The sequence below is a fragment of the Lampetra planeri genome, chromosome 34 (genome assembly GCF_965212315.1).
Source record: "Lampetra planeri chromosome 34, kcLamPlan1.2.h2, whole genome shotgun sequence".
Lineage (NCBI taxonomy): Eukaryota > Metazoa > Chordata > Hyperoartia > Petromyzontiformes > Petromyzontidae > Lampetra > Lampetra planeri.
Genome location: NC_136140.1, coordinates 5185708 through 5198095, shown reverse-complemented (window position 1 = coordinate 5198095; position 12388 = coordinate 5185708). Strand labels below are relative to the sequence as shown.

Here is a 12388-nt window from a genome sequence, read left to right as displayed (position 1 = left end):
CAGTCTAAACTAAAACGATATATATTGGTTTTTGTTTTTATTTTACCAGGTCAGGGCCCACTGAGCAATAGAGTTCTTTTGTTTTTGACGGCTCAACGAAGTGGCTTATCACGTGGGAATTTATAGTAGCGGCCAAATGCTCTAAAAAGGCACGTTGATTTTAAATGCGTGAGGTGAAAAACAGGAGCAGCCACAGAAAAATCCACAGGGCCACTGGGAGAGAGACAAGCAAACTCCAAATGTACATGCATTGATGAGCTGTGTGAGTAGCCGTGCAGCTGCTCCCCGGCAACTTCACAGTCTAAACTAAACTAAAATCATATTTTATTCTACCAGGTGAGGCCCACTGAGCTATAGAGCTCTTTTTTTATCCCCAGAAGCGACCTGCCCATCACGAATGGCGACTCAACGAAGTGGCTGATCGCGTGGGAATTTATAGGGTCAGCCAAATACTCTAAACCCGAATGTTGATGCTAAATTTGGAGGTGAAAAACTGCAGCAACCGGAGACAAATCCACACGACCACGGGGAGAGAGACATGCAAACTCCAAATACACTCCATTGGAACCTCATTTGCCAGTAAAAATATGATAATGGGTTTTTTACCCTTCTATATTATTATGTGCACTGTCCTTGACAGTGCATACATTATCAGAGTTACGTTTTTTGTTTGCATTATGACTGCAGGTATTGTGGTCTATGCAAACATGACTCCTTGTAATAAAAATGTGTCAGTTTTGTTGCCAGATAGAAGGGTAAAAAAACCAATTATCCAAATATACTGTACAGACATCAGGGTCAGGAGTCAACATCTCTCCACCGACATGAGCCAGTGATTGATGGCGTGCGCCTTCGTCAATTCCGTGTGCCTAGCATGGCGATTGCCGTGAGCAAGTGTATCCTTTGCCCAAGTAATTCATCCAAATGAAAGAGTTCTCCCCATGTCCCATATTGTTCTTCCCCGCAGCTCCCCGCACCTCTGATTTGCACGGTTGGCTACGTACGGTGCGAAAGACTTTCAACATATCCGGCAACAAAACTGACACCTTTTTTACAAGGAGTCATGTTTGCATAGACCGCAATACCTGCAGTCATAATGCAAACAAAAAACACAACTCTGATAATGTATGTACTGTCCTTGAAGTTGATTGGTCCACACCCGAGACAGCTTTCCTTAGAGCCTAGTCTCACATGGGGTTGGACCAGATGACGCCAAAAGGCGCACTTTTTACTGGCAAATGAGGTTCCAATAACGTTCAACATACATGCACGAGATGCACTGCTTGGGTTGATGGTTTAACATTCGGTGTTTTTTTTCTTTCTGCGCAGAGGATATCTTCATGATGCCAACGCGAGATCCCAAAAACCCCATCTTCTACGGGGTCTTTACAACTTCGAGGTGAGCATCTTTTGCCGCCACTTACAAGATTCCCCGGCTTTACATAGATCCTTGTCCCAGCTCAAGCCAGCAGGCACAAAGTGCCTTGAACGAGCAGTTCTCCGTTCTTTGAATCTGTAGTGTCACATCACCTGGACAATATTTATTGCAGTCTTTTTGATACATTTTTTTTTATATAAAATACATTTTACCCAGACCAATAAAAATTAAAGGTTCTTATATTAAACTCGATTTATTAGAATTATTGACAAATGTACCCAAGCTTTCTTAAATGTGATACTTTGCATAATTGTCATTATGTTGTACATGCTTCTAACCCAGTTCTCCCTTGGAAAACAGATGTTTAGGCTCAGTGGGCTATTACCTGCTTATAAATAAAGTACTTAATACTCATGCCACTTCCTTCCAGCTGGCTCGGGAGGGGAAAGCTGAGACCCACCAATACACCCGAGTCGGTTAATAGGGATCAGCCCTTGGGCAATGGCAGAGCCGGGATTTTGAGGTAGGGGGGCAACCCCTCCAGCAATGAAAAATGATAGAGGAGTTGTTAGTAAGGACTTGTCCCTTGCTGTTTATTCGACGCGTGTGCGGCAATGGCGCAGCCATCGATCGAGGGTCGAATTCCAACCGCGTTGTGTGATCGGCATCGCGCTCGCTGAAGATATGCCTTCAGGGAAGTCGTGTACTGTATACGCAACTGCGCACAATTCTGTGAGTCACTTATAACCGATTTGCCGTTACTTATTGCCAATTATGGACTCAGACTATTGTCCTATCATCTCATAGAGTCCCTGGCACGTAATACTATGCTACACAGTGACAGTGGGGGTCGCAAAATGCCGATTTATTACTAATAAACCCCAATGATCCGATCGAAATTAGGGATTTCGATCGGATTATTGGGGGGGCACGTGCCACACCCCCCCCCCCCCCCCGGCCAGTTGGCCGCTCTCAAATTCCATGTGCCAGCTGTTGGCTCTGCTCGGCTCGCGTCCCGGACATCATGAGTTGTGTTATTGAGACAATTATCCCTCCCTCATCAAGGGACCGTGCTATGTAATTATTTAGGTGAACATTTTTTCGCCCACGTTTGTGATTTACTGTGGCGAGGCGTTTGCACGGTGAACAGCGGTAGAGAAAAGTGGGAAAGTATATGAATGTAACTGTTCGTTTACCCTCATGACGACTCAAGCACAACCAAAATTATTGGTAATGTAAAGGATAATTCGTCAGGAGGCTTGAGGCTTGGGTATGTATGTGCCCACAGGTTCGCTCTTAGAGAAACTATTATAAATAAATGCAGCAGGCACAACTAGAATCTGTGTCGATGTCAAACCCACGTGTGTGCTTCCCAGTCCCATTTTCCAGGGCTCGGCTATATGCCAGTACACCATGGCAGACATCAGACGCTCTTTCCTGGGACCGTTTGCCCACAAGGAGGGTCCCAGCTACCAGTGGGTGCAGTATCAGGGCAAGGTGCCCTATCCCCGCCCCGGCACGGTGAGTCACCCCCATCCTACGCTCATCATCAGCAATAATTAATCTTTATACCGCACCTGCTATCGCGTTCACCGGCTGCTCGAGCAGCCATCTCCACATCAAGCCCACTGTGCTCACTAGGGGCAATGGGAGCTCGTTAAATGCATGTAAAGATTGGTCGACAAGAAGGGCAATGCAAAACAAACGGGACAAACTGGTATGAAAAAGGCAAAAATAGAGTAAAAATGTAAATGCTAATGCGCACGTTACACGCATTGTATCACCCGTATAAAACTCTGCTCTGTTAATATCACTCACAGGTTAATGGCATGCATAATGAAACCGTAAAGAATACAGAGGAATTCTATATTCTACTTTTGTGGGCCTCCAACGTGGGATGACAATTCAGTATGAGTATTTTCATCTCGCGTAATCAGTGCAATTGAAACAAAAATTCAGATACGAGTACAGCAAAAACTACACGTAATTACACACAGTATAAAAAACATTCGTACCTAAAAAAAAATACTGGGAAGATGGAGATTGCAGACCGCGTAACCGTGGCCACAAACTCATTGGCACCCACTGCCATCCACCCCACGCCCACCGACCCCTCCGCCCCGAAACCGCCAGTGCCCGAGCAAGACGTTCGGCGGCTTCGCGTCGACGCACGAGTACCCCGACGAGGTGCTGAGCTTCGTGCGGAGCCACCCGCTCATGTTCTCGCCCGTGCACCCGTCGAGCGGGCAGCCCATCGTGGTGCGCACCAACGTGCCCTACCGCCTCACCCGCATCGCCGTCGACCACGTGGAGGCTGACGACGGCGCCTACGACGTCATGTTCATCGGCACCGGTATGACGCTCGCGCGCACGTTAGCCCGGCAGCGCCCGGCGGCGAACGGCGGCTTCAGGGTCATGCGGAGCCGGCGAGCCTCCTAACTTTGAGAAGGGACCTCCCAAAAAAAATATCTGACGCTTTTGTTGTAGCGGTAAATGCCCACTTTTGTAGGCCAGTGCTTTTGCTCACTTTGCGCCGCATGGGGGTACGCTGCAGATCGGGGGTCCCCTAGCCTAAGAGGACTGCCTTTAGAGGTGGTTTGTTACATTATGGGAACAACATAGGTACAAATATTGGTATTGCCATAGTATTATTAAATGAAATACTGTAGTCCTCTGATAATGTTTCATGCGAAATCCTCTGGGTCATTAGGTAATTAAAGCCCTCGCTATCATTGTGTCTTACTGCCAGTTGCGTGCCGCAATTAAAATCAAAGTTTGGTTAATTAAAAGTTGTATTTATCTTTACAATTCGCACGTCACGTTTAAAAACTAGAACTGAAAAAACCAAGGAAGAAAATAGCAACGGAGCGCTTGGCATTCGGCATGGGTGTTACTAATGTAGTGAAGGGGAAATATTGAATTGAGTATACACAGAGGGTCCCACCCTTCCCATCAAAGTGGTGGGACCTGGGCCTACGCAAGTTGTGCGCAGTTTGTCTCGACTTGCCGAGCGGAAACGAACATCCCCTCTGATTATGGGACCTTTATTGCCAGTAACAAAATACAAGAATAGGTTTTACCCTTTCTGGCAATAAAACAGGGAATCCTGTCTGTATTAACCACACGTACTTGTGGTGAACATGCAAACGAAAACATGCTCTGGTAATATTTGCATTGTCTTTGAAACCAGAGCTGATTCCTTGAAAAATAATTCTGTTTGGTGTTTTAACATCTTACGACACCTGTTTTATCGCCAGAAAGGGTAAAAAAAAAACTATTGTTACATCCCCTCTGACTCTGCCCTCCCTACCACCCAGACGTAGGCACGGTCCTGAAGGTCGTGCTGGTGCCCAAGCAGACGTGGCAGGACCTGGAGGAGGTGACTCTGGAGGAAGTGCAGGTGTTTAAGGTACGGCAGCGTCCTCGTCCGCACCAGGTGCTCGGTGATTCATGGCAATTGGTGGTCAGCCACATATAGGGTGCTTCGAAATTTTGTTTTTTAACACTTCTGAAAATTTGCAACAATACTACAGGAAATGTGCCTCCAGGCTCTGGAGACCACCTTGTGAAGATTCCAGGCATGTGTTGACAATGATGGTGAACAAGTGGAGACTCTTTTCGATTTAAAGCTTTCGTGACTGCATCTTCTCGCTTCTTTCGGTATAGTCACGTAGAAAGAAATAATAAAATAATACAAATAAAACATAATAAAATCATAAAAATAAAACATAATAAAATAATTCTCACGACGTTTCGGCCACAACGCAAGCAGCCGGCTACTTGCGTTGTGGCCGAAACGTCGTGAGAATTATTTTATTATGTTTTATTTTTATTATTTTATTATTTCCTTCTACGTGACTATACCGAAAGAACCGAGAAGAAGTGGAGATTCTTTGACTTTTTAAAGCTATTAACATACATTTATTATCACGTTACAGTGTATTATCCGTTCTTTTCCCATTAAAAACGATAGTCCCATTTAAGTGTTAACATTTTTTTGAAGCCCCCTGTATTTTGAAAAACAAATATAGTTGCTACCTTTTCCACGGAGCAAAACCCAGACATGTTTCTCACTCACCCTTGGTCTACCAAAATTGTGCAGGATGCACTGTAAATTTGGACATTTGCACAACTGGGCTTATTAATGATTAATTCCTGCCATCTGAACACACGGTTTCCACCTGTCCATGGCAAACCCGAACAAGTGGCAACTTTACACATAAGAGTCTAGGACACCTTTTTCGACTCAAGCCTCGAGTCCTTTGTCAGCCGGAAATGGCACTGATAGCGAGTGTTGATATATGTGGTCAACCTGCGATGTCCTAATTGTGACTGCGGTGAAGAACCGTCCATGACTGGCATCCCTGATCGCTGCGCCGCAGATATATTTTGCACGAACTACACGAGGCACAAATGGAATATATCCGGCAACCGCAGATGCCATCGAATGTCTTGCCAAACTCAACATACAGTTATAAACTCCGTCCGTTGCTTATCAAAGCCCGTATGAACAAAAGCTTTTACGTGATACGTAATCATTGTCGACATTGGTAATCAGTGGCGAACTGTATCGTGGCTTTTGCTGTGTCTGTGCAGTGTTAGATTTTTGTTCATCGCGTGTCATGGAAAAGCGGACAATTTTATGATTGCGACCGTTATTTGTTTATCTAGGAAAGCCTTCACGACTGTCTTTTTTCAAGAGGGTCCTTCATTAAGATGGTTGGCCAATTCCTTCCTGTGTATTTTCTCCATGTGTGAGGAAACGGGAGTGACCGGAGAAATGCCACGCGCATGAGCGTATCACACTAAACATTCGTGCAAATAATAACCTTCATAATCACGTGCATTAAGTATGCAGGAAAGCCTCAACGAGTCTCAATAATTTTTTTTTCAGGAGAGTCAAGCAATTGAGATGTTTGGCCAATTGCAGTAACGAGTTCGTGGCAAGTGGGCAGGCACCCCGCACCTCCGATTATCACGGTTGGCTACGTACAGTGTGAAAGAAGTTCAACGTACATACGAACCGGAGCACACAGAGCCAACCGCACAGATGGATTCAATACACTTGCCATGGTGTTATCTCCTGCCCACTTTGTCTCATGGATTTAGCTAACACTTGCAAAACGTACGTCTGCGGGGTATGATTATGTTGGCCCGATAACATAAACCCGATAGGTTGTGCGGCTGCCAACAGTGCTTAATTTGTTTGAGGACCGTGTAATGTAGATTTATATTAAAATGCTTTCGTTAACGAGCTCCAGTGTAATGTTTATTTTTGTCCCCCTTGTTTGCTTTAGGAGCCCATGCCGATTCTGTCAATGGCAATATCACCGAAGAGGGTAAGTGGGGAGATCGTGACCTCTGCTGAGACGGAGAAATAAACTGCGCTTATTAAACTTGAAATTACGGCTGATGCGGCTCTTTGTGAGAACGTTGGCCGCCTCGGGTTAAACGCGTGAGAAAAAAAGTCCTTCGTGAAATAACCGACACGCTTTCCTGTGGGTGCTGGAAGAAAAAAAAAAGATCTTACGATTGTTAATTTTAATTCCGCTTATTATAAGCGATTTATGGAAATGCCGAGATTGAGTTTTTAATTTACTGATGGCTTATCAAATCCACTTTTGGAACCATTCCTATGTCAGTATTAGGCATGGAACCAGTGATCCCTCCCCCAACATCAATTCAAAAGACATGTAACCAATCTGCCCCCGCAATTACATTCAAGAACTCTCAACGTTGCGGTGAATGTGCCACGTCTCAGTGGCTGCAGGGGTGAAAGTTCACCCATCACATAGGACATACGAACTGAACAAAAGTCAAATTCTCAAACGCACGATTCTACGCTTGTATCACGAGAGCTAAAATCTATTCTAGTCGATGGGGGTCAGTGCATTAATACGTGGAGAGAGCTGTCATAATTCAGAGTTTTCATTGCATTCAAGAATTAGCTTAATTATTTGTATGTCATGGAATCTCGTGGCTCATCTCAACGATGTGTTTCGATTCCCGGGAATCCAGTGGTGTAGCCGTCGAGTACATCGGCGGTGCAACTTCACCAGCACCAGGAGTGGTCCATGGGCCAGAGAGGCCCAGGTTCCAGGCAGCAAAGAAGGGCGAAATTTGGCAGGACATTTCATTCCTTGCATCAGGCCCCATCGTGAACCACTCTACTCTACTGGGTGGTTACACCCACCTATGTTTTCCCACCTGATTACAATTAGCATCACCCCCCCCCCCCCTTATCTAACATCAGCCATTTGACCACTCTCGGATTCGCGCCATTGCCGGCGGCGATTCCACCCACGTGAGAAACGGGATCCTTCATCGCGGTGGCGTTGATCCGCAAGCCAACCACCGCAGCGCGGTGCCGGGCATCGGCGCTTCGATCTCCTTCCCTGCCACCAGAACCGGCCCTAGACCTTTGGGGGCCCTAAGCAAAATTTGGTTGGAGGCCCCTTTGATGTATGATTTTTTTCACCCACTAGCTAGCAGTAACTCTAGGGGGCCCTCTGCTGGCCACGGGGCCCTTTGCAATTGCAAGGGTCGCTTAGTGGCTGGGCCGGCTCTGCCTGCCATGTGACGCTGTGCACGTTCTCTCCCCGCGAGCAGCAACAACTGTACGTGGGTTCGGAGACCGGCGTTACTCAGCTCGCCTTGCAGCGCTGCGGCATCTACGGGAAGGCGTGCGCCGAGTGCTGCCTATCGCGGGACCCGTACTGCGCCTGGGATGGGAACTCGTGCTCACGATACTTCCCCTCCAACAAGAGGTGCGCCGGCCACGCCGTCTGGTTGGAGGGTTTTTAGGGCAAGGGCGGTGGTGGTAGGGGGGGCGTTCTCACTCGAGGGCCAAATCGGGACCTTCAGATACCTTTGGCAGGCCACACATTTAGTTCTTACCAAGCCTTCATTACGCTACGTATGTACGTTGAGCTTCTGTCGCGCCGCGAGGTAGCCAACCGCGCTTATCGGAAGTGCGGAGGGAGAACTACAAACTAAAGTGTAAAAAAAAGAGTTGTAAAGAAAATTGTCTTCCATCTAGATGTTAAAGTGTATAAGGCTCAATGACTGTGTAGGCTCAGAACTACAGTACTTTAAAGACAACTGGTGACTTGAGTGCACTAAAATTATAAAGTGTTGCCCGGTCAAAAATATTCCCCGCTAGTACCCAATAAGTGTAGCTCATATTCTTCGAGCGATGGATAAATATTGTGCGTGGGCTAATTCGAGCGCACCCGTCTATGGGGTCATGGGCCAGATGAAATGAGGCTGCCATCTCACCCCCCTGCCCCACCCTGCATTATGGGTTGAATATCCTAGCTGAAAAGTATGAAAAGTGAAAAGAAGCCTTGGTGAAGCATCATGTGGGGTTAGGGTTCAGGTTAGAGTCATTCGAAAATCCAGTACGAGTTGTTGGTTGACTAGTTTGTTAGTTGTGGCGTGATGTTGACTCCCTCGCCCGGTATGCAGGAGGCCGTGGGTTCGATTCCGATCCTGACTCATGTATATTTGGAGTTTGCATGTTCTCCCCGTGGCTGTGTCGACTTTTCCCCGGGTCCTCCGGTTTTCCCCTCCACGTTTAGAAACATGCGTTTTAGAGTATTTGGCTGCTATGAATTTCTTCACAAGCCACTTCGTTGAACTATCATTGGTGGCCAGGTCGCTTCTGATGAAGAGCTATATAGCTCAGTGGGCCTTACCTGGTCAAATAAAAATAGCAAATCGTGTGGTCGTTAATTGTAGATCTTGCCCTTGGTTGGCTCGAGTGCTTCTGCCCGCCATGCAACTCACCCCTCCCTCCCACTGCGTTGTACTATCTTTAGAGTGTTTGGCCACTTTCTGACATTCACAGAGCACGTTCTTGCCACGATCACTCGGTGGGGCTTCTGTGTCTCATGGGCAGAGGCTGGTTCGGGGAAATGTTTGAATTCTATTCCAACAAATAATTATGTGACAGACAGATGATGGGCCCTACCAAAACAGAGGGCAGTGTCATCATCATGACCTTGTTTATTGAGCTAACAGACATGATGTACGCGTCCCAGATAAGTTTATTTTCCTTCCTGGGTTGGTGTCAACAGTTTTCATCAATTCAAATGCATGCTTGTTAGTTAGAGGTATACAAATAAATCGCAGTATCAAAATGTGCATCCGTTGCTCTGATACCAGTCTTTCCCAGTGTAAATGTTTACAGGTGTTCTTGAAAAAAAATACAGTTGCTGTTTTAATTTAATACTGTCACCCTTCTTACCTGCCCACCATCCACCCACCTATCTCCCTACTTACCCATTCACCCACCCATTTACCCACCCACCCACCTACCCATTTACCTACCCACCCATCTAACTACCTACATGTGGAAGGCACTTGATAACTTTGGTTCTTTCTGCGGTTCCCACCTACAGGCGATCCAGACGTCAGGACATCAGGAACGGAGATCCCATGACCCAGTGCTCTGACCAGTTCCACAACTGTAAGCAAACGGTCCCACACACACACCCACCCACCCACGCATCCCACACACCCACGCATCCTACACACCCACCGCATCCCACACACCCACGCATCCCACACACCCACGCATCCCACACACCCACGCATCCCACACACCCATGCATCTCACACACCCACGCATCCCACACACCCATGCATCTCACACACCCACGCATCCCACACACCCACGCATCCCACACACCCACGCATCCCACACACCCACGCATCCCACACACCCACGCATCCCACACACCCATGCATCTCACACATCCACGCATCTCACACACCCACGCATCCCACACACCGCACGTATCTTCCACTGCCACACGTCCGCTGTTAAAGCGCGCTCCGCGTGCTTACACTTGGCCATAGGCGCTCTTGACTCTGGGTGGTTTCCCATGAACGTGATGTTCTGAGCATTTGTATCACTTGTCATGTTTTGCGTGCGTTCTGCTTAAGTTTTCATGGTGTCTGTGGGGGGGGGGAGGAGTGTTACCACTTACAATGAGAAAGCGCGATTCAACTTTTGATGAGTTTCATTGAGTGTGAATCAGCGCCAGTGTTTCGATGTCTGACATTGCGCGGTTACGTTTGCCGGTTTCTGCGGGCGCTCGGGAGGTTGCGAGTTAAAAAAAAAATCTTAAAACATATTTGGATTTAGAAAGTGTCCACACGTCTCAAGATGCTGTGCGACAATGATTACGGGCAGGTGCAAATTAAAAAGGTAAATGATACGTGTAGCTTAATTACCCCGAAAGTCTCTTAATATCCCTTCTTCAGAAAGATTATGCATTGGGATGTTTGGCCAAATTCATTTTTGTATTTTTGCACGTGAGGGGAAGTTGTAGTGCCGAGAGAAAACCCGTGCACAGATGGGATCATAAACCACCTTGCAGCCCAGCGGGGTTTGGGAGTTTCCACAAATCTATGAGATCACCAACCCTAGACCCCAGCCAACACAACCACAGCAATCAAGTGACATTGAGAGTCAGTTCAAATATTCGTATTTAACATTTTTGCTCTATGTATTTTGTGCAATTCCACGATTGTTCCACCATTCGAGTGCTTGCGGCTTGCTGCAAGTGTTTAACACAATGCTGAGTCCCTTGCTATAGCTGATAACGACCAAATCACTTAACGACCGTCTTTTGGAACCAATAGCCTTCGTTAGAGGGGTTTTACTGTACTTGCTATAAGTTTTTTAGTACTTAATGCTGAATGTGTTCAACACTTTATAATTATATTTGACAGTTGATGACAGTGTTTAGTGCTTGTTGAGCATTTCAGCATGTTTAAGGTTTACTCTTGAATGTTTAACACTGGATGTTGGTGTTTCGCACCTGCCATGTGTGAATGAATGTTTAGTTTCTAACACGTGTACTTTGTGCATAGGATTAATGATACGAGTGCATAGGCCCCCGCTATCAATGCTTTGCACTTTGATGTCAGCATTTAGTAATTTATACGTTTGATGCTCACAATGATCGTTCAGCACTTTTTGTGTTTCGCACTTGCTACGGGGTATCTGGTGTTTGCGATGAGAATTTTCTTCTGAGTGCTTGCCGAGCTCTGATGATGATGTAACATCACCATCATCATCAGAAACGTGTGGGAGACAAAGGCCCGCTGCGCAAGCCATTGTCCACTTGCCACCGCATTTCAGTCCTCTCGTATTGCGCACAGTCTGTTCTCCTATAACGCCGCTCGTTGAGATGTAACGCGACGAACGTATCGGGGAACACATCTTTTTTATAACGCGGACGCGAAATGGATATAACGCGATCAAGTGAACGAAACTACGTCGCGCGAGTAGGCGTGAGCGGTCCTAACGGCCGCCTCCGCGTAGCATCGCACGAGGCGGGATGCTGCTGGATGCTTCTTGATGCTTCCCACACGCCTCAGTCTTTGTTCAGCCTGCGTACGCATCTCACGTGTTATCGTGGATCGTGCTTTACTCTATATTATATATTTTTTAATATATATACTGTATATATAACGCGATTTTTCCATAACGCAGTACACTTCAGGAATGCAACTACCGCGGCACAGGAGAACAGACGTGTACTTATAAGCACTTATTAGTTGGCGCGTGCTCTTTGACCGCGAGCGTTCGCCGCCCGTTCCCCGCTGAGTGTCTGCCGTGTCACCGCGGTCATCGTTCACCGTTCGCAGACAACCCGGACGCGGCGGTGTCTGGCGAGAGGGCGGTGTACGGCGTGCAGAACAGCAGCATGCTGCTCGAGTGCGCCCCACGCTCCCGGCAGGCCCGCGTCTTCTGGCTCCTGCAGAAGGGACAGAACATCGAGGAGCGACAAGAGGTGGGCTGAACCTCTCACCGCACGTGCGTGCGCGTGCGTGCGTGCGTGCGTGTGTCTGTGCCAATGTCTGTCTTTCACACCGCTCTATTTATTTGTTCGTCCGTTCCTCGGGATGTGGATGTCGCTGGTGAACAAGCATTCGATGCCCTGTAGCCGATGTAGTGCGGGTCCTCCCACAATGCTGTTCGCTGCGGAGTTCGAG

General features: G+C 47.2%; 1 protein-coding gene across 4 annotated transcripts in view; it reads left to right on the top strand.

The window, feature by feature from the left end:
- The window catches only part of LOC144730057 (semaphorin-3A-like), an 84461-nt gene that overhangs the window by 64580 nt on the left and 7493 nt on the right, over positions 1-12388 (top strand). For all 4 annotated transcript variants that reach the window (XM_078610578.1, XM_078610575.1, XM_078610577.1 and 1 more), the window contains 8 exons: positions 1330-1399; positions 2755-2899; positions 3512-3731; positions 4696-4787; positions 6676-6717; positions 7988-8145; positions 9781-9848; positions 12041-12186. In XM_078610578.1, coding sequence (XP_078466704.1) covers positions 1330-1399; positions 2755-2899; positions 3512-3731; positions 4696-4787; positions 6676-6717; positions 7988-8145; positions 9781-9848; positions 12041-12186 — 941 coding nt within the window. The remainder of the gene's footprint in view (positions 1-1329; positions 1400-2754; positions 2900-3511; positions 3732-4695; positions 4788-6675; positions 6718-7987; positions 8146-9780; positions 9849-12040; positions 12187-12388) is intronic.